The following is a 22936-nucleotide window of genomic DNA, read 5'->3' as shown; positions in this document are numbered from 1 at the left end:
CTCAAAAAAAGTTTATTTTAGAGTGAGAACATGTCACTAGTATTTTTAAATCCTTGTGCATTCAAGGTTTAAGTAGTCTTGGTACAGGATACAGTCAAATCATGATACACTTCAGTGATTTTATACTGAGTCACATACTTAATATAAAGGCACATTTTACTGAATAAAAAAATAAGTGTTAAATCTTGAGCTTTTAAATTAGAATTTCATAAAGTGCTTTTCATAAAGTCTCATATATTATAGTAATTAAGTGGATATAATTTCCTTTACAAAGGCACCTTGAAAAGTATTGGCACATGGCATTTCGTCTTGTTCCCTTTTTTTTTTTTTTTTTTTTTTGCAATTTGGAAGTTTCTTCACGTCTTCTCTTCCACTTTATTTAGGTTTTTCTTAACAATTCATCATCTGAATAGCCAGCCCCGTTATAGACTAAGGTGAACTTTAACTTGTCACTTTAAAGGTCAAGTTTTAGGCAGTTTTAGGAGTTTAGCAATTTCCCTGGTGTATAAACTGATTCTTAATGATTTAAAGAAAATTCTATTCAAGTGGCAAATTTAGAGCCAAAAGACTAATTCAGAGTCCATGATTTGATTTAAACACATGTTTTATCTTCAGGGTTTTTTGCTCTTTTCTCCGTATCATCTGGAAATAAGTTGATAGCTGTCACAGGTATAACATTTGCTTTATCCAATTGAAGAATTCCTCTGAAATATAAAAATCAAAATTAAACATTTCCCCGTCTACAGTTTGGTAGTAAGAAAGGCCTACTTTAAGGTTATAATGAAATATATACCCTGGGGTTAAGTGCTTTTGCTTCATTTTATTTAGTTTATAATAGTTGGACAAGCTCTGAGTCCAAAGTTTGCTTTAACCAAGCTGAGCGAACAGAAGGTGTAAGAGGAAGTTCCTTACTTACACTGTAAGTAGGGAAAGGACTGGATAAGTACAGATCTCCAAGGCAGACAGAAGCCCAGATTTGCACAAGTTGGTCTAAAAGACCAGGCCCAAGCAGCTTTCTAACTGGTACTCACCACTGGGATGCAACCTTAGATAGATAGATAGATAATTTATTTTTTAATGTTTATTTGTTTTTGAAGGAGAGAGAGACAGTGTGAGTGCGGGAGGGGCAGAGAGAGAGGGAGACACAGAATCCGAAGCAGGCTCCAGGCTCCAAGGCGTCAGCACAGAGCCCGAAGCAGGGCTTGAACTCACAAACTGCAAGATCATGACCTGAGCCGAAGTCGGACGCTCAACCGACTGAGCCACCCAGGCGCCCTGCAACCTTAGATATTTAGACAGCATTTTCCCTTTTTTCCCCAAAGTACCTGACCAGGGAGGAGATCTCTGGATTGTATCCAAGACCTCTTTTGCAAGTTCAGTGTTATCCTAATTGAGATGGCAACTGAAGTTAGTTATTTATGGAACTCATCAAGCTGATTCTAAAAGTTCACGAGGGAGAAACTGCAAGAATAGTTGTAACAATTGTTTTAAAAAGAACAACGGGGGTTAGAGACGGTAGCTGGTTTTATTAATGCAGTATAGGAATCAGAACTCTGCCGCTGGCACAGTGCTTGACAAAGCAGGAGAAATAAGGCTAATATGTGCAGGAATTTAGTTCATAATAAGGTAACATTCCGATTCAGTGGGCAAATTACAGCTGGAACAGTAGCCTCTCTGGAAAACAAAAAATCAGAATTCTGGCCTCATCTGTACACAAGTGCTGGTAAAAAGAGTTTGAAGATGACACTTAAATAATTTTAAGAAGGGAAAAGGTCTACTTAAGAAAAATTTAAAACCCTTAAAAGCCACAAAGGACTTTGCTCTAACCCCAAACTTAAACTTTTTTCTTTTCCTTTTTTTTCTAAGGAGGCTTTACACCCAGGGCAGAGCCCGATCGGGCTTCAGCTCACGACCCTGAGATTAAGACCTGAGCTGAGATCAAGAATCAGACACTTAACTGATTGAGCCACCCAGGAGCCCCCAAATTTAAAATTCTTGTATGATACTAGAATTGAGAGCAAAAGACAAATCGCAGTCTGGGATTAAAAAAAAAAAAAAAATGGAAAAGATACTATGTGTGTATAACAAACAAAGGAGCTCCAATATACTAATGATTACAAAAGGCAACACAACTGAAAAATGGACAAAGGCTATGAACAGGCATGTCACAGGAGAAAGAGCCAGCCAGCTATCACAGAGATGCTAGACTCAGCCAGACCTGGGCTCGCAAGGATGCTAGTAAGAAGAAAATGCGAATTAATTAAAACGAGATTATATTTTTGTCCCCAGTGGCAAAAACAAAACATTGCTGTCAAGTGTTGGCAAGATATTAAATACATACATTCTTTGACCCAGTAAATTCACTTTGAGGAATCTATTCTACATTCAATACACATGTGCAAAGAGATGTATGTACATTTAAGATGTACACTAGGACGTTACTGGAAATAACATGAACTTGGAAGTTCCTGGAGGGTCTAGTGGAGGAATGGTTAAGTTATGGCATATCCATACTGTAAAACACTGTGCAGCCATAAGGAGAATCAAGAAGCATATCTAAGTGTGGACAGGAAAAGACCTTAAGCCCACGTTCCCAGATGCAAAGGGAATGCTGGGGCGGCACTGCAGACTATTACAAAGTTTCACGATTTCATTTTGAGGGAGTTCACAGTTCCAACATTAGATTGTACTACACTGTCCTTTCAATGCCATCAGATCTTTGCCCAGTTGGACTTTGGCAGTTATTATGATAAAAAACAAATACTGTACAAAAGCTAGTGTTGAACAGGAAATAGAGTGGCAGTGTCCAATCTAAGAGTTTTGTGCAGCGTCCTATAGGCGCATACATCCCATTTGAAAATGTAAGTTAAGAATTACATACATGCACATGTGTGTATGTAAATTAAGAATTAAATAAAAATTTTTAGAGTTTTCTTCTGGCCTAGATAGGGGCACCGGGAAAAGTTACTGGCACACTAAGAGTGCTATGTAATAAGAAAGTTTAGGAACCTGTGTCTAGGATAATAAACAATTAGAATTACCTTAGCATACGTTTACATCAATACACAGAATTTGGATAAAAGATGCACACCCTAAAAGTTAACAGTGATTTCCCCCTAGTTACAAGAATTAAAGAACAGGGAAAAGAAGAGGTATTTTAACTGCTCTCTGTATTTCTGCATTGATGAAATCTTTTACTACTAGAAACTACCTTAGTACAACTGCCATTGATAAAAAGTCCACTTCAGGGGTGCCTGGGTGGCTCAGTCAGTTGAGTGTCTCCTTGGTTTTGGCTCAGGAAATGATCTCACATTGGTGAGTTCGAGCCCCATGTCAGGCTCTGTGATGACAGTGCAGAGTGTGCTTGGGATTCTCTCTCTCCAAGTAAATAAACTTAAAAAAAAACCCAGTATACTGCAAATCTGGTTTTTAATTTACATTTTGTCTTTCCCACAGAGAAGCCCATAACAAAACATCTGGTAAAAGAACAATAAAAAAAAAAAACCCTGCAACAGTTTTCTATGCAGGTTTGCATAATAAAATTCAAAAAAAGTCCTGAGGTTCCTGGCAGTCAAAGGAAATAGAAAGAAACTACTAAGTTCCAGAATTTTCAGTTTTAGAAAGAAATGGGAAATGTGAATTCTTCAGGGGAAACCAAACGAAAAGGTGGGAGGGGTACTAATATTTCTTTACTCTGCAGGCACTTTGCTTGCAATATGGCCTTTTAGCAACCCTTTTAAGGGAGGCATTAGTTCAATGTTACACATAAAGAAATGGTAGCTTTGAAAACCTTAATGGCAAGCAAGTGGAGAAGTGAATGTTTAAATTGGGTCTTTTTTTCTGTAAATCCTATGGGCTTTCCAACATAGTACAATATAATTTAAGCCAAAAATTGTGGTCATCTCTAGTCTACTGAGATTTACTTCTACTAAGACGACTAAAACGACTATTTAACTTATTTTTCTTTCTTTCTTTTTTTTATTTAAGTAAACTCTCCCCCCCAACGTGGGGCTCCAACTCACCTCAAAATCAAGAGTTACATGCTCCAACCGACTGAGCCAGCCAGGAGACCCTGACTGTTTAACTTGTAAAACTGCTAACAACAAATTCACTTTTAAATTTATAAAATAATTTCTTAAGGTTAAAAAAATCAAGCTGTACAGAAAGGGGAGAAGTGAAAGTCAGTCTCTCTGCCCCTGCTCTCATTCCCACTCACTAGAGATCACTTTGTCATCCCAGAAATGTTCTATGCACTTATATACATATAAACATAATACTTCTGTTTTACCCAAATGAAATCATACTGTTACGCAATGTTTTTCCCCACCTAATAGATTTTGGACTTTTCGCATCTCAGCTGCACAGAATCCCACTGTGCGTGTAAACCAGTAGTTAGTTTAGCCCCCGCAGGTAAACGGTTCGGAGCTTTCCTCTTCTGCTTTCTGTTACAAGCAATGCCGCACCAAATACCTTGCTAGTCTTCTAAAATCCACATCGTTTTAATTTTTTTTTATTTTATTTTTTTTAATTTTTTTTTTCAACGTTTATTTATTTTTGGGACAGAGAGAGACAGAGCATGAACGGGGGAGGGGCAGAGAGAGAGGGAGACACAGAATCGGAAACAGGCTCCAGGCTCTGAGCTGTCAGCACAGAGCCCGACACGGGGCTCGAACTCACGGACCGTGAGATCGTGACCTGGCTGAAGTCGGACGCTTAACCGACTGCGCCACCCAGGCGCCCCAAAAAATCCACATCGTTTTAGATTGATACTTTGAGGTAGAAAACACATAGTGAGGCCCGCATTTCATTTGTTCACCGAACACTGCATTTCCCATTAGGATACAGGTTTCCTTTCTCTCCCAGACTAAGTCCTTAGAGAGTAGCTGTCTTATTCACTTCTGAATCCCCAAGACCAGTGTCTTGTTCACAACAGATATCCAATAAGCGTCTTAATTTTGCTACAGTTGGAAGACGAGCTAAAAAAAGCCGACATTATTTTCCCTCCCACCTGTCTTATAGCCATCCATATATTTATATTTTCTACTTTAAAAAACAGTAAGTAATACAACTTGCTTTTTAATTAGTAAAAATACTAATTTGTTTCAAAATAAGAAATACTTACTTGTATTCACAAACTGGGAAAAGCACCTTTAAGGTGGTTATTACCACAGCTGCTCCTAGAATTCCAACCACCATGACGTTCAGAAACATAAAAAACACTGGAAAAACACTGCTCCAGAATCTACACAGATCTTTTCTGAACTTCTCCATCCACTGACACATCACCTAAAGAAGAAGTTTTGATTAGATAAGCCAAGTATCATCTGATCTCTATGAAACTTTAAAAATTATGTTCCAGTTTAGGGTGATGATAAAATTCTGTATTTTGATTGTGATGCTGGTTATATGGACATCTAGCTTTATCAAAACTTATTGAACTGTATGTTTTATTTTTTTTTTATAAATTTTTTTTAACATTTATTTATTTTTGAGACAGAGAGAGAGCATGAACGGGGGAGGGTCAGAGAGAGAGAGGGAGACACAGAATCTGAAACAGGTTCCAGGCTCTGAGCTGTCAGCACAGAGCCCGATGCGGGGCTCGAACTCACGGACCGCAAGATCATGACCTGAGCTGAAGTCGGACGCTCAACCGACTGAGCCACCCAGGTGCCCCTTAACTGTATGTTTTAAATGGGTGCATTTTATTTTAAAATGTATCTTGATAAAGTTATTTACAGTTTTTAAAATTATGTTCTAGTAATACGGGCACAGGAATGTTATTTTATTATCCTTTACGATTGTTTATACTATTGTATATACATTCAGTGTAAGTAATTGCTAAATGGTCAGAGGTTTGGTTAGTCTATGCAAAACAGACCAGAGGCAACGATGTCTTCCTAATACTTGGAAGACAAGAGCAGGAAGAAAGACAAACATGTCAGTAGTCTTTGGCCCAGGTGGGGAGTTCACCGTGCACAAAAACAGAGTGACTCTGCTTAGAGTCAGAGTCGACACCAACGTGCGCGTGGATGGTGCGGGCTGCCTCGCTCTGAGGGAGGCAGGTACACAGGGTCAGGGTGCCGGCATGCGGGCAGCAAAAAGTGACCTGACTTTCCCAGCAACCCCAAATAATCAATCTCAACCTTCAGTGGAAACTTCAAAGAAGTCTCTGGAATCCTTTGAGACTAACAACAGACCTTGTTCACTTAAGTAGAAATTATTTTGACTAAGACACCTAGCTCACACATCTGGAGAAGTCCAGATACTCGGTCTGAACCGTGCGTACATTCCCAGGCAGTTGTATAATGTCATCGGTAATACAGGAATACTTAATAGGTACAAATACACACTTGTGTTTGTACCCAGTTTATCTAATCTTGGTTAACGACTGCATGGTTCTACAGATTAAAGGAGGTGCCCCATTGTACAGATACAGTGGGGTTAGAGAAACCAGGAACTTGTCCAAGATCACACAACTCGTCAGCAGCAGAACCAAGATTCAGACCTATGCCACCTGATTCCTGGAGGACACTCTGAACCAAGTGTGCTCGGTCACCGTTCAAGATCCTGAGGGCACCACGCGTGTGCGTGCGTACGTGCGCGTGAGGTGGCAGTCACAGAATAAATGAGAATATGGGAATGACTCTGGATGTGAAAACTCCCCCCCCCAAAGTGAAATCCAATGACTTCATAATTATGTAACTATATTGTTAAATGAAACTTAAAACAGGAATACCAAAAAATAAAATAACCATAAGCCCATTATTAACAATGTTTCATACTTCCAATCCTCATGGTTTCCACCTCCTTTGCAAGGCTGTTTTCTTCCAAAAACGCTTGTAATATAAAGAGAACCCCAAATACCTACCTTATACGTAGATGGAGGCTCTGCCCTGAGAGGAGTTTCAGGTAACTTGCCCGGTAAAGCATCTTCATCTACGGTGGTTTCCACATTCCTGATAAGATACTGGCTGGTGGTCTGCAATGAACTAACACTTTCTACTGAGGAGGAAGAGCCAAGTTACCAAAACGCTAGGTGCATGCTGGTGTCTCTCCTACTAGTTCTAACATTACTATTTCAAAAATATGTAGGACACTAAGAGTATGTATTTTGCCTTGGGAGAAAAAAAAATGACACTTGAGTGTTCCGATTTAAATGCTGGACAGGAGCCATAAACTAAAACAGTTACAAGGAGCTATGCTAGTTACGATTCTATTATGCAGAAGGTCAAATCTCCAAAAAGTTCCATGTTTCAATGGGAAGAATGAATACTTCTTTCTCTAAATGAACCTAAACAGTATTCTTTTTTAAAAAAAAATGTTTATTTATTTTGAGAGAGAGAGTGAGAGTGAGCGCACAAGTGGAAGAGGGACAGAGAGACAGAGAGGGAGAGAGAATCCCAAGCAGGCTCCATGCTGTCAATGCAGAGGTCAACATGGTGTTTGAACTCACAAACTGTGAGATCATGACCTGAGCCAAAACCAAGAGTCGGATGCTTAACCAACTGAGCCACCCAGGTGCCCCATAACCAATTTTCTTATTGTGTATTTTGTGATGACTGCCCAGAGTAGGAGTAGATAATTACCACAAAGTGTCGCTAAGCAGTCATCACTGATCACTTTTTTTTTTTCATCGCTTTCTATTAAGACCCAAAATAGATTCCAACGTTCTTAAAGGGACATAAAACATTTCTGGAAGAAGCCTACTTCCAAACATATTAACTACAATTCAAAAGCTACCCACTAAAAAATTAATTTCCTTAATGCTTTAAGTAACAGTCTTTTAAAGTACCTTTTTTGGAGAGGTTAGGAAGGGTAAATAAAATGTCACTGTCTCGGGAAAGAGAATACAGCATGCTTTCCTCCAAAGGTAGGGTATAGCTTGAATGTCTGAGTATTCCCTGGTTCTTAACTAAAATATCAATTTCAGTAACATCCTTTTGTTGAGCCTATGAAAGAAAACATAAACAGTTACTCTTCATTTTAAATAATGGCACAACCCCGTAAGCATCTAAAGCTAACTTTTCCTCCTTGATCTCTTTAACTAAAAAGCTTACCCTGTTCACAATCCCTCTGTATTCCCCTCACTTTCAGGCATTTAATTAGCAGCTTTAATCTGAGTGTTTGAGCACTCAGAATTACAACCTTGCTCCCCATTGTGTTTCATTTACTTAGACTTAGCCAGAGGAAAAGGCAGCAGAGCCATGAACCAAATTCAATCTTTTCATTTACTTTTCTGTTTACTAATGTTTATAATATCTTAAAGTGACATAAATATGTACAAATATGTTCAGTTTGTTAAAAAAAATTAATACTTCAGATGCTGAACAAATGCTAAACCAAGTAAAAGAAACTTCTAAACGATTGGCTACAGGCAACATTAGGGTACCATTCTTCCTTCTCAGGTCAGATATAAGTAATAAAGTAATGGAACACAGGTATAATACCTAGCACAAATCTCTACAATTCAATTCCCAATTAAGAATCAGACTGTCTTACTTGTTTTCCATCGATCTCTACTACCTCTTCTTGAATGACAATTAGTTGCAAACTGGAACCAGACGTCATAGGCCACTCATGAACTAAAATCCTTACACTGACAATTCCAAAATATTCTTTTTCCTCCAAATTTTCCAGATTTTCATTCTTCACTATATAAAAAAAAGTAGTCACAGCTTTGAACAAAAATGCCACCAAACCTGTTACTGAATTTGATTATTTTGATGACATTTACGGGGAACAGGACAGTTGGATAACAGTTTCTTTGCCTTTCTTCATCTCCGACTTCACTGATGTTATAGAATTTATGAAAACAAAGACAACTTGGCAAATCCTCACCATGTTTACAGTCATTGGAAAAGGGAAAAGTGCTTGGTGGTCTTTAGACCACTACACTAGCAACATCACTCCTATTCTTTTACAGAGTTTGTCAAGGAGGAACGAATAAGACGTAACTACTTACAAAGCAGGTCAGAAGACACAGCCAATCCCATGTTTTAGTGAGGGAAGTATATCCATTCATCCATTCACTCATTCACAAAACCCAGGGATATAAGGGGCCTAAAGCAGTAAAGACACTGAGTTTTTTTCTCAATTCTTTCTCCAGTAAGTGACCTGTTGCTACCGGAAAGGGCAGGAATGGGGAGGAGGATGGGACAGCCCTGTAATTACTCTCCACCAGTGGATGATGGGGTAGGATTAGCTACTGGCTATACTCCCCTCTAGCTAAGAGCCCCCCAGCCCACACCAGTGGAGGTGTGGTGTGACCACTGCAGCTGGTCTACAGAACCAGCAGATATCCTTATATTAAGGCAGAAAACACTACAGAAAATGATAAATCAATATAAATCCATGAAACTAGTGCAAAAGGAGCACTGAGTTGTTCAACTGTTGGTCCCTCAAATGTTACTGTATGAGGACTGTTAGACAAAAAAGGAACCAAGATGGATATTCTACATGCAAACCCAGCTGTTCAAATTGATTCAGTGCCTGTACAGGGCTATTCCCTTTATCTGGAATGTTCTCTATTCCCTCTCTCCTCATCCGTTTTTAATAAACTCCTACTTAGGTAGTTCTAGCTACTATATCCCTACATTGCTGAGTTCATGCCTGTTTTTTTCTTTTTAATTTTTTTAATGTTTATTTTTGAGAGAAAGAGTGCATGTACATGTATGCACCTGTGGGGCGAGGGGCATAGAGAGAGGGAGACCGAGAATCCAAAGCAGACTCTGCACCATCAGCACTGAGCCCGATGCGAAACTCAGACTCACAAACCATGAGATCATGACCTGAGCCAAAGTCAGACGCTCAACCAACTGAGCCACCCAAGTGCCCCTCATGCCTTTTTTTTTCTTTTTTTTTTTAAAGCACTAACTTTCTTGCAGTGTAGCTCTTAGCTTATCAGCCTGTCTCCTTGACTAGGCAACGTTCCTTGACAGAATGCATTGTTTATTGTTCTATGGCTTTTGTTCAGTAGTGATTCCATCCAGAGTTATAAATACATAATTTAAAATAAATATGCCATCATAAGTTATCAATACTGTTCAGACACCTGGTCAAGTGGTTCTAAATCCTAACTCTGCATCAGAATCAACTAGAAAACAGTACAGACGCCAGAGCCTCTCCCCAATCTCAACACATCAAAATCTCTGGAAGGCACAGACTAACATTTCTAACTTTTTAAATAGCTACAGACATTTCCATTGAGAACCAAGTGACCTAACCTTTTAGTTCAGCCCAAGTGTTCACAAAACTGGTCCTCCTAGACTTTGCCGTTTCTGTGAATAAAGTCACCCTTCTCCAAACCAGCAAAGACAAAAGTTACCAGGTTACATTTGATTTCTTCACCCTCATTCCCTGTGTCCAGTTAGTTGCTTCTTTCAGGCCATTCCGGGTCCAGATTCTCTTATATTTGTCCTTTCCATCCCTCCCTCCCTACCCAACCAATATGTAGTTCATGAACTACTTACTGTTATAATAGTTACTGAACTACTTGCTTCTTTAATCTCTCCCCCTTTAAACCATTCACACAACAGCGCCAGATTAATCTGTAACAGAGTTTTGATTATGCAGCCTCCTTGCTCAAATGCCTTCAGTGGCAACCTGTGACTTTTTTGGTAGTTCTCTGAATGGTCCTTCTTCAGGCTCCTTATGGGGGCACTCGCTGCTCCCCCTCTCTCTGGTCTGCCTATCCTCCCTCGTATCCTCTAAGGCTCCTAACTGTAAAACTTCCCCGCTCTTGTGGTCCATCTCAGTATTTTCCCTGTTTGCCCATCGGTCTTGCTCACAAAACAGTAGGCTCCCTGTCAGCGTATCTGTACATCCAAAGGCTGGCGCTCTAGGGCATAAGAGATTCAATGGATGAGAAAATGTGGTCTTATAAATACATCAGAGTGGTGATTCTTCAGTCCCCAGTCTGGTAACTCTGCTGCAGGATAAAATTAAATTAAAAACAACAAAAGCCCTTGATATTCTGACTTTCCCTACTGTGGTAGGCAGCTTCCAAAAACGGCTCTCACTGACCCTTGACCCTGATAATTCACGTCCTTGTGTAATTCCCTCTTGCTAAGTGTGGGCTGGACCTAGTGACCTGTTTCTAACAGACAGAACACAGTAAAAGTGATGGAATGGCACATCTATGGTTGGATTATAGAGGTGGGACTTCTGTCTTGCTAGTACTCTCTTGCTGACAGTCTCCCTTGTCTTCTCACCGATAAAGCCAGCCGCCATGTTGCGAGATGCCCGACAGAGGTCCACGTGGCAAGGGAATGAGGGAGCCCTCCAGCCAACCTCTGGTGAGGAACTGAGGCCTCAGTGTGACAATTCACAAGAACTAAGTCCTGTCAACACCCGGGAGGAGCTAGCAAGCAGATCTTCCCCAGTGGAGCCCGGAGATGACTGCGTCTTTAGGACAAAGCCAGAGGTCCCAGCTAAGCCAGGCTCGGATTCCTGACTTACAGGAACCATGAGATGATACTGTCACTAGCTACTAAGTTGAGGATTAAATTGTTACACAGCAATAACCAATACACCTACCAAAGAAGAATTATTTTTAAAATTTAAGGAAAGAAGACTTTTTGTTGAGGCTGTATTTAATGTTTTGAGGATTCTTACAACTGATAAGATGGGCATTTACTGCAGCTATCAACAAAACTCAGTGCAATGGCTGGATGACCAGGAAGATGGCTACAACACAGACAGCAGCCAGGTCACACTCCATAGCAAATTCAGTGACGGATATAACATCAACAGAATGATTATTTAAGCCAGTGATAGCACTTCTTTTCCTAGCTATGAGGAATTAGCTTGTTGTTCACCAACTTTCTCACTGAGAGCTACTAGAAAAGATGTAACAACAACCACAAAAAAGAACACAAGGGGCACCTGGGTGGCTCAGTCAACTGAGTGAGCGTCTGACTTTGGCTCAGGTCATGACCTCATGATTCATGAGTTCGAGCCCCACATCGGGCTCACTGCTGTCAGCGTGGAGCACGCTTCGGGTCCTCTGTCCCCACCCTCCCTCCCTCCACCTCTCCCCAACTCATGTGTGCGCACTCTCTCTCTCAAAAATAAAGAAACGTTAAAAAATAAAATAAACGCACACATCTACACTCAAAACCCAAATCTGTCCAGAGGCACCAGAGAGCTTTTAAAAAGACGGCCAGCACCCCCACAAGGCATTTGCTGATTGCCCAGCTGAACAGGTAGAGAAGCTGGAAAGCTCAACAGAAAGCAATGACAGAGAAGTAAAGAGGCAGACGTCGGCAGTCTCAAATAGAGGGGCATAAAAGAAAGATTGTGGCTACAAAGGTATCCAGGACTTGTGACGAGATCTTAGAGAGAAGGGAGGCACAGAAGTAAGCCAACATTCTGTGCAGTTTTCCCCACTGAAGCGTTTGCTGATTAGTAAGTCAGGCTTGGTTGAGAAACTGAGCATATACCTGAGACACTGAGAAGTTAAGCAGAACTTCTGACAGGCTCCAGACAGTAGGGAGTTTGGGACCCACAAAAGAAGGGCCCTCAGAAACACCCCAAGTTCTCACTTGGGACCTATGATGAGCTACGTGTGAGGAGTAACAGTTAATGAGGAATAGACTAAGCCTTGCAAAGATGAGAATCCAGCCTTCAAACAGTCTAATCCTCGATTTAAAAATTAAGGTACTCTGCCTCTTTTTTTTTTTTTTTTTTTTTTAATTTTTTTTTTTTTTCAACGTTTATTTATTTTTGGGACAGAGAGAGACAGAGCATGAACGGGGGAGGGGCAGAGAGAGAGGGAGACACAGAATCGGAAACAGGCTCCAGGCTCTGAGTCATCAGCCCAGAGCCTGATGCGGGGCTCGAACTCACGGACCGCGAGATCGTGACCTGGCTGAAGTCGGGCACCCAACCGACTGCGCCACCCAGGCGCCCCAAGGTACTCTGCCTCTTATTATCATGACTGCCAGGGGTTAAAGTAAATCCTCTTTGGAGTAAAATAATATTATCCAGAGCCTTATAGCTTTTCCTACACAGTATCAAAAACAACAACACATATTGGACAAGCATCAAGAGGAAAAAACTGGTATCTAGAGGGCTCAGTCAGTGAAGCATCCCACTCTCGATTTCAGCTCCGGTCATGGTCTCACAGTTTGTGAGATGGAGTCCTGTATTGCACAGAGCCCACTTGGGAGGATTCTCTCTCTCCCTCTCTCTCTGCCTGACCCTGCTGGCGTGCTCTCTCTCAAAATAAATAAATAAACCTTTAAAAAAAAAAGGGGGGGGGATAAACAGATCCAGAGGGGCTCAAGAAATTAGACTGAGCAGACGTGAACTTCAAAATTACTGAAAGTAGGGGTGCCTGGCTGGCTCAGTCGGTAGAGCATGCAACACCTGATCCTGGGGTTGTGTTAGAGCCCCACATTGGGCGTAAGAGATTACTTAAAAAAAATAATAAAGAAATAAAGTTACTGAAAGTAATAGGTTCAAGAAAAGCTATGGTAAAATGGAGAATTTCACCAGACCAGTCTAAGCTATTACAATAAAAATTAAAATTAAAAAAAAAAAGAGGTAGCCCCATATCCGGGGCCCACGTGGGAGATGAAGAAGGAAGGAAGGAAGGAAGGAAGGAAGGAAGAAGGTAGTTAGGAAGGAAGGAAGGAAGGAAGGAAGGAAGGAAGGAAGGAAGGAAATAAATGGAAATCCTAGAGGTAAAGTTTAGTAAACAAAATTAACTCAATTACACAGAGCTGACGAATTTGTGTGCGAGGAGGATGAAAAGAAAAAAAGGAGAGAGAAAAAAAGTGTAAAATATATATGGAACCTTGTGAAAGTTTCACACATATGTGTAAATAAGAAGCAAAAAGAGAATAAAAAAGAGGATGCAGAAGTAGCACTCGTTGAAAAGATAACGGCCAAAAAATTTTCCCAAACTGACAGAAGATATCAAGTCACAGATTAAAGGTCTGCACACCTGGGGACATCACGGTAAGACTACTGAAAACCAAAGACTCAGAAAAAAATACCAAGGACAACGACAGAAAAGACCCATATTATCCACAACAGAGCAATGAGCCTGACACGGACTCAACAGAAACTACAGAAGTAAGAAGACCATGAAATCAGTCTTGAAAACACTAACTTATGAAGAACTAACCTATATTTCCATATCCAGTAAAAAGATCCTCTTAAAATGAAGGCAAAGTAAAGATGTTTTCAAACAATAGCTCACAGCATTCACTGCTAACAAATCTGTGTTAAGGGGATTTCCTAATCCCCTCCTAAGGGGAATTTTTTAGGCAAGAGGAAAGTGACCTCAGAGAGGAACACAGACAAGGAATGAAGAGCGATGGCAAAGGTAACCATTGAAGTAAAAATAAATGAGTACTGGATTCCACAAAATAATAAGAACAGTTATGCTGCATAATTATGGGTGTGCTGTATAATATTAGGGCTTAAGAACACAAAGAGTTGGAGCTCCTGGGTGGCTCAGTCGGTTGAGCATCTGACACTTGATTTTGGCTCAGGCCATGATCCCACGGTCACAGGATCGAGCCCCTGCATCGGGCTCTGTGCTCAGCCTGGAGCCTGTTTAAGATTCTCTCTTTCTCTCCCTCTGCCCCTCTTCCCCACTTCTACTCTAAAATTAAAAAAAAAAAAAAAAAAAAGAACACAAAGAGTTAAAATGTATGACACTAACAACACAAAATCAATCAGAAAGGGAATAAATGAAGTTTATGTGTGCTAAGGTTCTTGTATTGTTTGGGAAGTGATAAAAATACTAGTTAGTTGATTTCAAGGGTAACCATTAAAAGAATAGTAAAATAACATAAAAACCAGTAAGAAAGAGGGAAATGATGAAACAAAAAATAAATAACCCGGAAGAGGACATAAGGAGAAGAAAAAGGAACAAAAAACAGGTAGGACACAAATAGGAAACAAGTAATTAAGATGAAAGATTTAAATCCAAATATATTCGTTATTACATTAATGTAAATAAATTAAAATCCCAATTAAAAGACAAATTGACAGACTGTTTAAAAAAAAAAAAACATCAATATATGCTGCTTATAAGAGATTCACCTTAATTACAAGGACCCAGAAAGACTGAAAGAAAATGGAAAGATACCACACAACAATCCACCTCCCTCCTACCCACCAGGCCAAAAAGCAATTATTGTTAAAATAATAGAGGTACTGCTGATTTTAAAGCAAAAATGTCACTAGAGATAAAGAACATATTATAATGATAAAAAAGTCAATCTAAAGAAAGACATAACAGTTCTAAATCTGTATGAATTTAGTAATACTGTGCCAAAATATAGAAAAGCAATAATTAACAAAGCTGAGCCAACAAAGCTACATAGAGGAGATTTAACATACCATTCTCAGTAAATGACAGAACAAGCGAACAAACAAAAAACTCAGCAATTCCATAACAGGTTGAACAATATGATTAGCCAAATTTTACCTGACATATATAGATCACATCTAAGTAATTATGTACTGTACTTCCTTTTTTTTTTAATGTTGTAACGTTTATTTATTTTTGAGAGAGACAGAAAAGCGTGTGTGCAAGCAGGAGAGGTGCAGAGGGGGAGGGACAGAGGATGTGAAGTGGGCTCCCGCAGCGAGCGTGACACAGAGTTCAAACTCATGAACCATGAGATCACGACTGAGTCGAAGTTGGACGCTTAACCGACTGAGCCACCCCAGGTGCCCCGACGTACTTTCTTTTAAAGGACACACGGACAGCACCATTTACTAACACTGACCATCTGCCAAGCCACAAAGCAAGTCTCTAATTTCAAAGGGTTAAAATTATACACAGCATAGGGGTGCCTGGGTGGCTTAGTTGACTGAGGCTCTTGATTTTGGCTCAGATCATGATCTCAGGATTTGTGAGATCGACCCCACATTGGGCTCCATGCTGAGCGTGGAGCCTGCTTGGAGTTCTCTCTCTTCCTCTCCTTCTGCGCTGCTCGCGCATACACACACACACACTCTCTTTCTGTCTCTAAAAATAAATAAATAAACATTAAAAAAAATTATACACAGTATGCCTCTAATGATAGAGGTGGAAACAGTAAAAACAAAAGTTCCAAAATGTTTGGAAATTAAGTACTATAACTTCTAAATGGACCACAGGACAAGGGGATATCACAACAAGTAATTTGAAAATACTACGAATTGCACGGACAAAGTACATGATAAATCAAGTGCAGAATACAATTGTTTAGAGAAAAATTTACTGCTCTAAATGCATATATTAAAACAGGTAGTGATGCTATACATATTTCTCATATTCTTTATTTCCTTCAAACACTATGGTGCAATGTAACATATTTGCTTGTCTTTGAACAACTCAAGATTTCAAAAGGTTAAAAAGAAAAATGTTATCTGGACTTAAGGGCAGAAGAAACAGAAAAGGAAAGCATCAGACCAACAACATTAGTTTTCTCTTTACTTTTTCTATCTGTGATAAGCACTCCTCCAAGATTTTGCCTCTTACTTGTAAATCTCCACTTATGAACTTCCTGCACATCCTTACATGGGTATCAACCTACCAGACATGCAGCTCCAGTCAATGCCCACCTCACGAAAAAGAAATGTGAATATGCCAAGAATAACCAATATAAAGTAGGATTTGAATTTTAAACACAGTGGTATTACTATATACTCCAATAATGACATATATTATTAATTTAAAATGGAAATACGTCAAAGAACTGTGTTTCACAAATCTAATATTACTAAAAGCAGAACAATTATGGAAATAATTTAGTAGTACTCACCTATCCAAGTCTGACAGCTTATTCGGGTTACACCACTATTGACAGGCAAGTCATTTACATATACCTGTCCACTCTCGTACGTTATGTTAAGAATAACCTTAAAATAAAGCAGCATATACATTAATTCCACTTGTTTAGAAATGATGACAAAATCTTCATGTAAAAAATACATGATCTAACTGAACTAGATGTGTAGGCAAAAAATAACATAGGCTGCCTAATAGTTAGCTAAGTGACATATTAAAATCATAATCAAAAGAAGACAAACCTGTTCTGTAGATACAGCCCCATCATCTTTCAGGGTAGTTACATTAATTCTGAGGCTGTCCTGCAAAATATATATATATAAATTGGATAGGTGAAATTGCACTTCACAGAATGGGAATAACTCCGTTCTTTTTCTTTTCCCTTCAATTACATTTATTGTATAATCACTTATAACATCGACATTTTGTAAAACCCAGCATTTTTCACAGGACTTTTTGTGCCCTTATTCACAATTCCAACTTTTCATAATCTGTATTTCTTCCACTTAACTATGAAATATATCACATTTAACAGCCTATAACATGCAAATGTAAAGTTTAAAAGAAAAGATTAACACTCATATCCCTACTACCTAGGTTAAAAACTAGAATACTGTCCACACCTTAGAAGTCACCCCCTTTCTATCACGTTCCCTTATCCTCAGAAGGAATCCCTGGATTGTCTTCCATATTAATTTCTCTCTCTCTTTTTTTTTTTTTTTTTTTAGAGAGAGAATGAGAGGGAGAGCGAGCTCACGAGAGGTGGGGGAGGAGGGCAGAGGGAGACAGAGAATCTCCGCGCTGAACATGGAGCCTGACATAGGGCTCCATGACCTGAGCGGAAATCAAGAGTACTGACTGAGCCACCCAGGTGCCTCTTTTGCTTTTCTTTATAGTTTTACTGTCTCCTCTCTCTCTCTCTCTCTAAACAACATATTGTTTAGTTTCACCTGTTTCTGAGCTTTATGTAAGTGGAAAAATTTTATATGTATTCTTCTGGAACTTCTCTTATTTACAACTGTTGATGCATGCAGCTGTGGACATTTATTTACAGTACTGCATAAAAAGCCCATCAAATGATTACCAATTTACTTATTTGTTCTACTATCAATGGACATTTGAATTGTTTCCAACTTTTTTATTTGCAAAAACAAAACTGCTCTAACTCTTCTTAAATGTGTCCCCTAGTGCCCATGGACAAGTATGTACTGTGCAAAATCAGTTTTAGTACCTCTCAAGGCATGCTCAAAAGCAGTTATTCAAGTATTTGCTTCTTTACTTTCATTTTTTTAATATTTTAATTTTTTATGTTTTTACTTATTTCTGAGAGAGACAGAGTGCAAGCGGGGGAGGGGCAGAGAGAGGGAAACACAGAATCCAAAGCAGGCTCCAGGCCCCAAGCTGTCAGCACAGAGCCCAACATGGGGCTCGAACTCACGAACTGTGACATCATGACCTGAGTCTAAGTCAGACGCTTAACTGACTGAGCCACCCAGGTGCCCCAAGTTTATTTATTTTTTAAAGTTTATTTGTTTTGAGAGAGAGAGAGCGCGCGCGCGCGAGCAGAGAGAGAGGGAGAGAGAATCCCAAGCAGGCTCTGCATCATCAGCGCAGAGCCTGATATGGGGCTTGAACTCACTAACTGCAAGATCATGACCTGAGCCGAAATCGAAAGTCAGATGCTCAACTGACTGAGCCACCCAGGTGCCCCAAATATTTAAGTTTATTAATGACATGCTTTCTATAGAGAAGAAAGCAGTATTTTAAGAAATATTCACCAATACTCAAAGGAATTGCAAGTTGTCATTTGTAAAACAAATCCTTCCCCTAATTTTTTTCACAGATAGATGCTGTTATTCTAGAATAAAAAATATTTTTCATGGGGGTATTCTTAACTTTGAAAATTGTTCATAAACAAAATAATATACAAGTGAATCTCTTGGCACTGTGACTGCTTCCAATACTTTATATATCTCCAACAAATGAGAGAATAAAACTGAAATGACTGTATGAGGTTGAGGTGATTCTACTCAAAGAACAGGGTTCTAACATGTAAAGCCTATACTGTACATTTAGGCTCACTCTGGTATACCTGCCAACTTATATTGGGGCATATGAAACTTCAGAACCAGCCTGGCTTTCTCCTGGCCCACCCTTATCTAGAACTAAGCATGAGCTAGAACCAATACATTCATCTTTAGAACAAACCAACACTCAGCAAGTCATCAAACTGGTGGTATATTTTTTGGTGTCCTAATTCCAGCCAAGAATTCTTTTCAAAATAGAGGATCCGTTGATTATGGACTATTGTTTCTTCTAACAGCCCAGAGAAAACCCTCCAATGATGGTATTCTAAGAAACCTTTTTATAGCTTCTGCCTTTCAGCAGTGAACATACACTGTATTACTAGTAATTTACTGCACTTACATATATCACCTGCCTAGTAAAATCTGGGGTTTGTAAACGACAACTAACAGATACTATCATGCTGTATGTTGCAGAGAACCAAAGTCAATTAAGCTTTTTGGTCTTCCTGAATGATCTCATTTCAGAAGAGATTCTAATCCCTTACTACCTCCTGGGCCCAAGTTTAGAGATAGGTCATATTTCTTGCTCTTCCTGAGAGCCTCTAACTGAAGTTCAAGCTTGTGAGTCAAGGTGGTGGATGCTTAAAAAGTGGGTGGCAGAACTGAAGTTTCTACCCACCCATTTTCAATTCTTCCTCTAATTCCTTCACTCACAAGATGCCCAACTGGTACACAATGGCATCCTAAGGACATCCTAAGGCTTAAAATAAATGAATTAAGTCTGAGGGAAATACATGTAATAAATATTTACACATATAAGAAAATAAGTGCAGGGGCGCCTGGGTGGCTCAGGCAGTTGGGCGTCCAACTTTGGCTCAGCTCAGGTCATGATCTCACAGTTCATGAGTTTGAGCCCTGTGTCGGCTCTGACGCTAACAGCTTGGAGCCTGGAGCCTGCTTCGGATTCTGTCTTCCTCTCTCTCCGCCCCTTCCCCGCTCACACTTTGTCTCTGTCTCAAAAATAAACGTTAAAAAAAAAATTTTTTTTTTTTAAAAGTGTCCTCTGGATGCCTCTCTTTGGTGACTAAGTTATTTTAATATTAGAAGAACGTACTATAAAAATTTGTATTATTTTACAACCTGGGTAGCCTCAACTTCCAACAACTCATATGTAAACAAAACAGAACATGCTTATAATCCGGTAGATCTGAGCCACTGAAGGGCTATAGAGAGAATTTTCCTCACTTCAATCAGTTTTCTTACATTCAGATCAGGTTGGCTACAAAAAGGAATAGATGAGCAGATATGTCATAAAGCAAATCGAGGGAGGCCTGGGTGGCTCAGTAGGTTAAGCATGGGACTCTTGATTTCAGCTCAGGTCATGATCTCACAGTTTGTGGGATTGAGAACCGCGACGGGCAGTGCCCTAACAGGGCAGATCCCGCTTGGGATTGTCTCCCTCTCTCTCTGCCTCTCCTCCGCACGCACATGCTCTTTCTCTTGCAAAATAAACAAACATTAAAAAAATAATAAAGTAAGTATAGTGAAACATTAATAGCAGTCTAAGTTTGCACTATTCAATATGGTACCCACTAACCACATGTGGCTATTTACATTTAAATTAACTAAAAGTTTTAAAACTCAGTTCCTCAGGGGCGCCTGGGTGGCTCAGTCGGTTAAGCATCCGACTTCAGCTCAGGTCACGATCTCGCGGTCCGTGAGTTCGAGCCCCGCGAGTTCGAGCCCCGCGAGTTCGAGCCCCGCGAGTTCGAGCCCCGCGAGTTCGAGCCCCGTGTCGGGCTCTGGGCTGATGGCTCAGAGCCTGGAGCCTGCTTCCAATTCTGTGTCTCCCTCTCTCTCTCTCCCTCCCCCATTCATGCTGTGTCTCTCTCTGTCTCAAAAATAAATAAACGTTAAAAAAAAAATTTTTTTTTTTAAATTAAAACTCAGTTCCTCAATCATCCTGGTCAGCCACATTTCAAACGCTCATTGACAGTAGTCTTGTGACTACTGTAATGCAGAGAGCAGAGAAACCCCATCACTATACAGTGGTCTACGGGACTGCACTTATCCAACGTGGTGACCACTGTAAAATTCTTTCAAATGTTCTGTGCGTTTGAAAATTTTTACAATGCAATGTTGAAGAAGTTAGATCAAGGGGCGCCTGGGTGGCGCAGTCGGTTAAGCGTCCGACTTCAGCCAGGTCACGATCTCGCGGTCCGTGAGTTCGAGCCCCACGTCAGGCTCTGGGCTGATGGCTCAGAGCCTGGAGCCTGTTTCTGATTCTGTGTCTCCCTCTCTCTCTGCCCCTCCCCCGTTCATGCTCTGTCTCTCTCTGTCCCAAAAATAAATAAACGTTGAAAAAAAAAATTAAAAAAAAAAAAAGAAGTTAGATCAAGAGGCTTCAGCTTCCCATATAAACATTTACAAGGAATGAGATTCTCCCTGTCGCTGCTCAGCATTCTTTCATCTGTGAAATTCTGAGTATAAATCTGAACTTTCCAAAAGTGGAAGGCGGGCATAAAAAGGAAGAACTGAAATGATGAATTCACTAAGCCCACAGTGCAGTGTACTTTCAGCTCGCAGTCAAAATGCATTTTTCTCGAACTATAGGGACTTCAATGTCTTTTGGGTTTACAAGTGATTATGATGAATCTTTAAAATTTGGAAAATAATGTATTACTGGAACTTTAGGAATCATTTCTTTTGTACTTGGTCTCTTGGTGCTTGCCAATCACATTCACATTTTGACCAGTTGCAACTGTGGTCCACATACAATTTCAAATACAAGTGGTTCTTAGGGCTTGCATTGTTGTGGCTTCTTGAAAGGCCCAAGCAGAACTGAAACTGAGATATGCTCTTTATTTTTGTTCCCAGGGAGAGTAATGTCATTAAAAAAAATTTTTTTTAAAGTGACATTTATGGTGTAAGTCACCCGTGGATGTGGAGTATTCAAGTCCCGACCAGTAAGAAAAGGCATACCTATATTCTTTCTTTGCATTTTGGGAAAACTCGCATTTCAAAATCTTCAAACTTTTCCCAACCATACATGCAATCGATGAATGGCAAATACTGGTTTAATTCAGCAGGACTCCCCGGCAAAAACGGAAGAACCAGCCACCACCCTCTGGTACAAGGATGCAGCGATTCTCCAACTTTTAGCTGGCCTCAGGTTCACCTGGAGGGCTTGCTGACTTAAAACAGTTGGGCCTCACCCCCCAGAGCATCGGATTAGTGCGTTTCCAGCAGTTTCCCAGGGGATGCTGGTGCGGCCGGTCCTGCCACGCTCAAAGATCCACTCCTCCTAACACCCACCAAAGGGAGGACGTCAGGTTAAGAGTCGGGTCTTCAGCCCTTCTCCTCCCGCCCCGTCGACCCGGCATAGGCGCACCCCGGGGCCCTGCCCGCCGGGGGAAGGCAGTCCTTCCCGCCGGGGCAGACAGGTGGCCTGGAATCGTTCCTGTTCCCTCACCGAGCCACTTCTACATTTCCCGTGCACATAAGGCAGAAACACCGCCTTGCCCCAGTGCCCGCTCTACCCCAGGAAGGCGCCATTACAAAAGGCTGAGAGCACTTGTGATCGGGTACTTTCGATGGCAAAACCCCCTCAGGCTGGCAACAGCTGGGGCTGTTGTAAGAATCCCTAAGTTTCGCTGCACAAGGCTTAACCACACATTAAAGGGCCCTCTTCGCTCTCTCGCTTCCTCCCAGGCCGCCCCCATTTCCTCGGGGGCTTCTCCCCACTACTCTCTTGGGCGCCCGGACCCCCGCCCCTGGCCCGTCGGGCGGTGGTAAGAGGCATCGCCGAGGACGCCGCAATCCCACGGCTCTGGCCCGCGCCTCGCCAGAGGGTCCGGGCGGAGGAGCGGCCGAGTCGCGCCCGCCCTGCCCTACCTTCGGGGCTCGGGGCGGCAGGGGCAGCTCATGGGTAACGGTCATCAGCCACCCGGCGGCCGGCAGCGCCGCGAGAAGGAGCAGCCGGAGGGCAAACGGCGCGGGTGGAGAGCCCTCCATCTTGGACAGGCCAGCTGCGGTGGACAGCCGGGAGCTGAGGGCCGAGCCAGCCCGAAGGGCGGGGACGGGGCGAGGCTATTGGGGGGCGGGACTCTGAGAG

At 41.0% G+C, this 22936-nt stretch overlaps 1 protein-coding gene and 1 long non-coding RNA gene across 3 annotated transcripts; one reads left to right on the top strand and one right to left on the bottom strand.

Moving 5' to 3' along the window:
* On the bottom strand, window positions 1-22936 carry GINM1 (glycoprotein integral membrane 1). Of its 2 annotated transcripts, none has more exons than XM_045499989.1 (8): window positions 22717-22936; window positions 17038-17097; window positions 16770-16866; window positions 8500-8651; window positions 7793-7949; window positions 6869-7002; window positions 5123-5286; window positions 1-704 (listed from the first exon to the last, which is right to left on the bottom strand). In XM_045499989.1, the coding sequence occupies exons 1-8, from the start codon at window positions 22834-22836 to the stop codon at window positions 593-595; spliced, it is 996 nt and encodes a 331-aa protein (XP_045355945.1). In that variant the 5' UTR covers window positions 22837-22936; the 3' UTR covers window positions 1-592. The 2 variants fall into 2 exon arrangements, with proteins under 2 accessions (XP_045355945.1, XP_045355946.1); XM_045499990.1 differs by having other exon boundaries at window positions 6869-6999; window positions 22717-22906.
* LOC123609152 lies at window positions 12556-15098 on the top strand. Its single transcript, XR_006717634.1, has 2 exons — window positions 12556-12657; window positions 12914-15098. It is a non-coding gene; the product is annotated as an uncharacterized LOC123609152 (long non-coding RNA).

Source organism: Leopardus geoffroyi, chromosome B2 (genome assembly GCF_018350155.1).
Source record: "Leopardus geoffroyi isolate Oge1 chromosome B2, O.geoffroyi_Oge1_pat1.0, whole genome shotgun sequence".
Classification (NCBI taxonomy): Eukaryota; Metazoa; Chordata; class Mammalia; order Carnivora; family Felidae; genus Leopardus; species Leopardus geoffroyi.
Note: the sequence above shows the minus strand (reverse complement) of the source record. Positions and strands in the feature narration are given on the sequence as shown.

Bases quoted from the DNA above. Each gene is read 5' to 3' on its own strand.
- GINM1 (XM_045499989.1), bottom strand. From the start codon at position 22,836: ATGGAGGGCTCTCCACCCGCGCCGTTTGCCCTCCGGCTGCTCCTTCTC. The intron at 17,098-22,716 runs GTAGGGCAGGGC...TATATTTTGCAG, and splicing joins TGCCGCCCCGAGCCCCGAAG to GACAGCCTCAGAATTAATGT. The intron at 7,950-8,499 runs GTAAGACAGTCT...TTTCTTTCATAG, and splicing joins TAGAGATCGATGGAAAACAA to GCTCAACAAAAGGATGTTAC.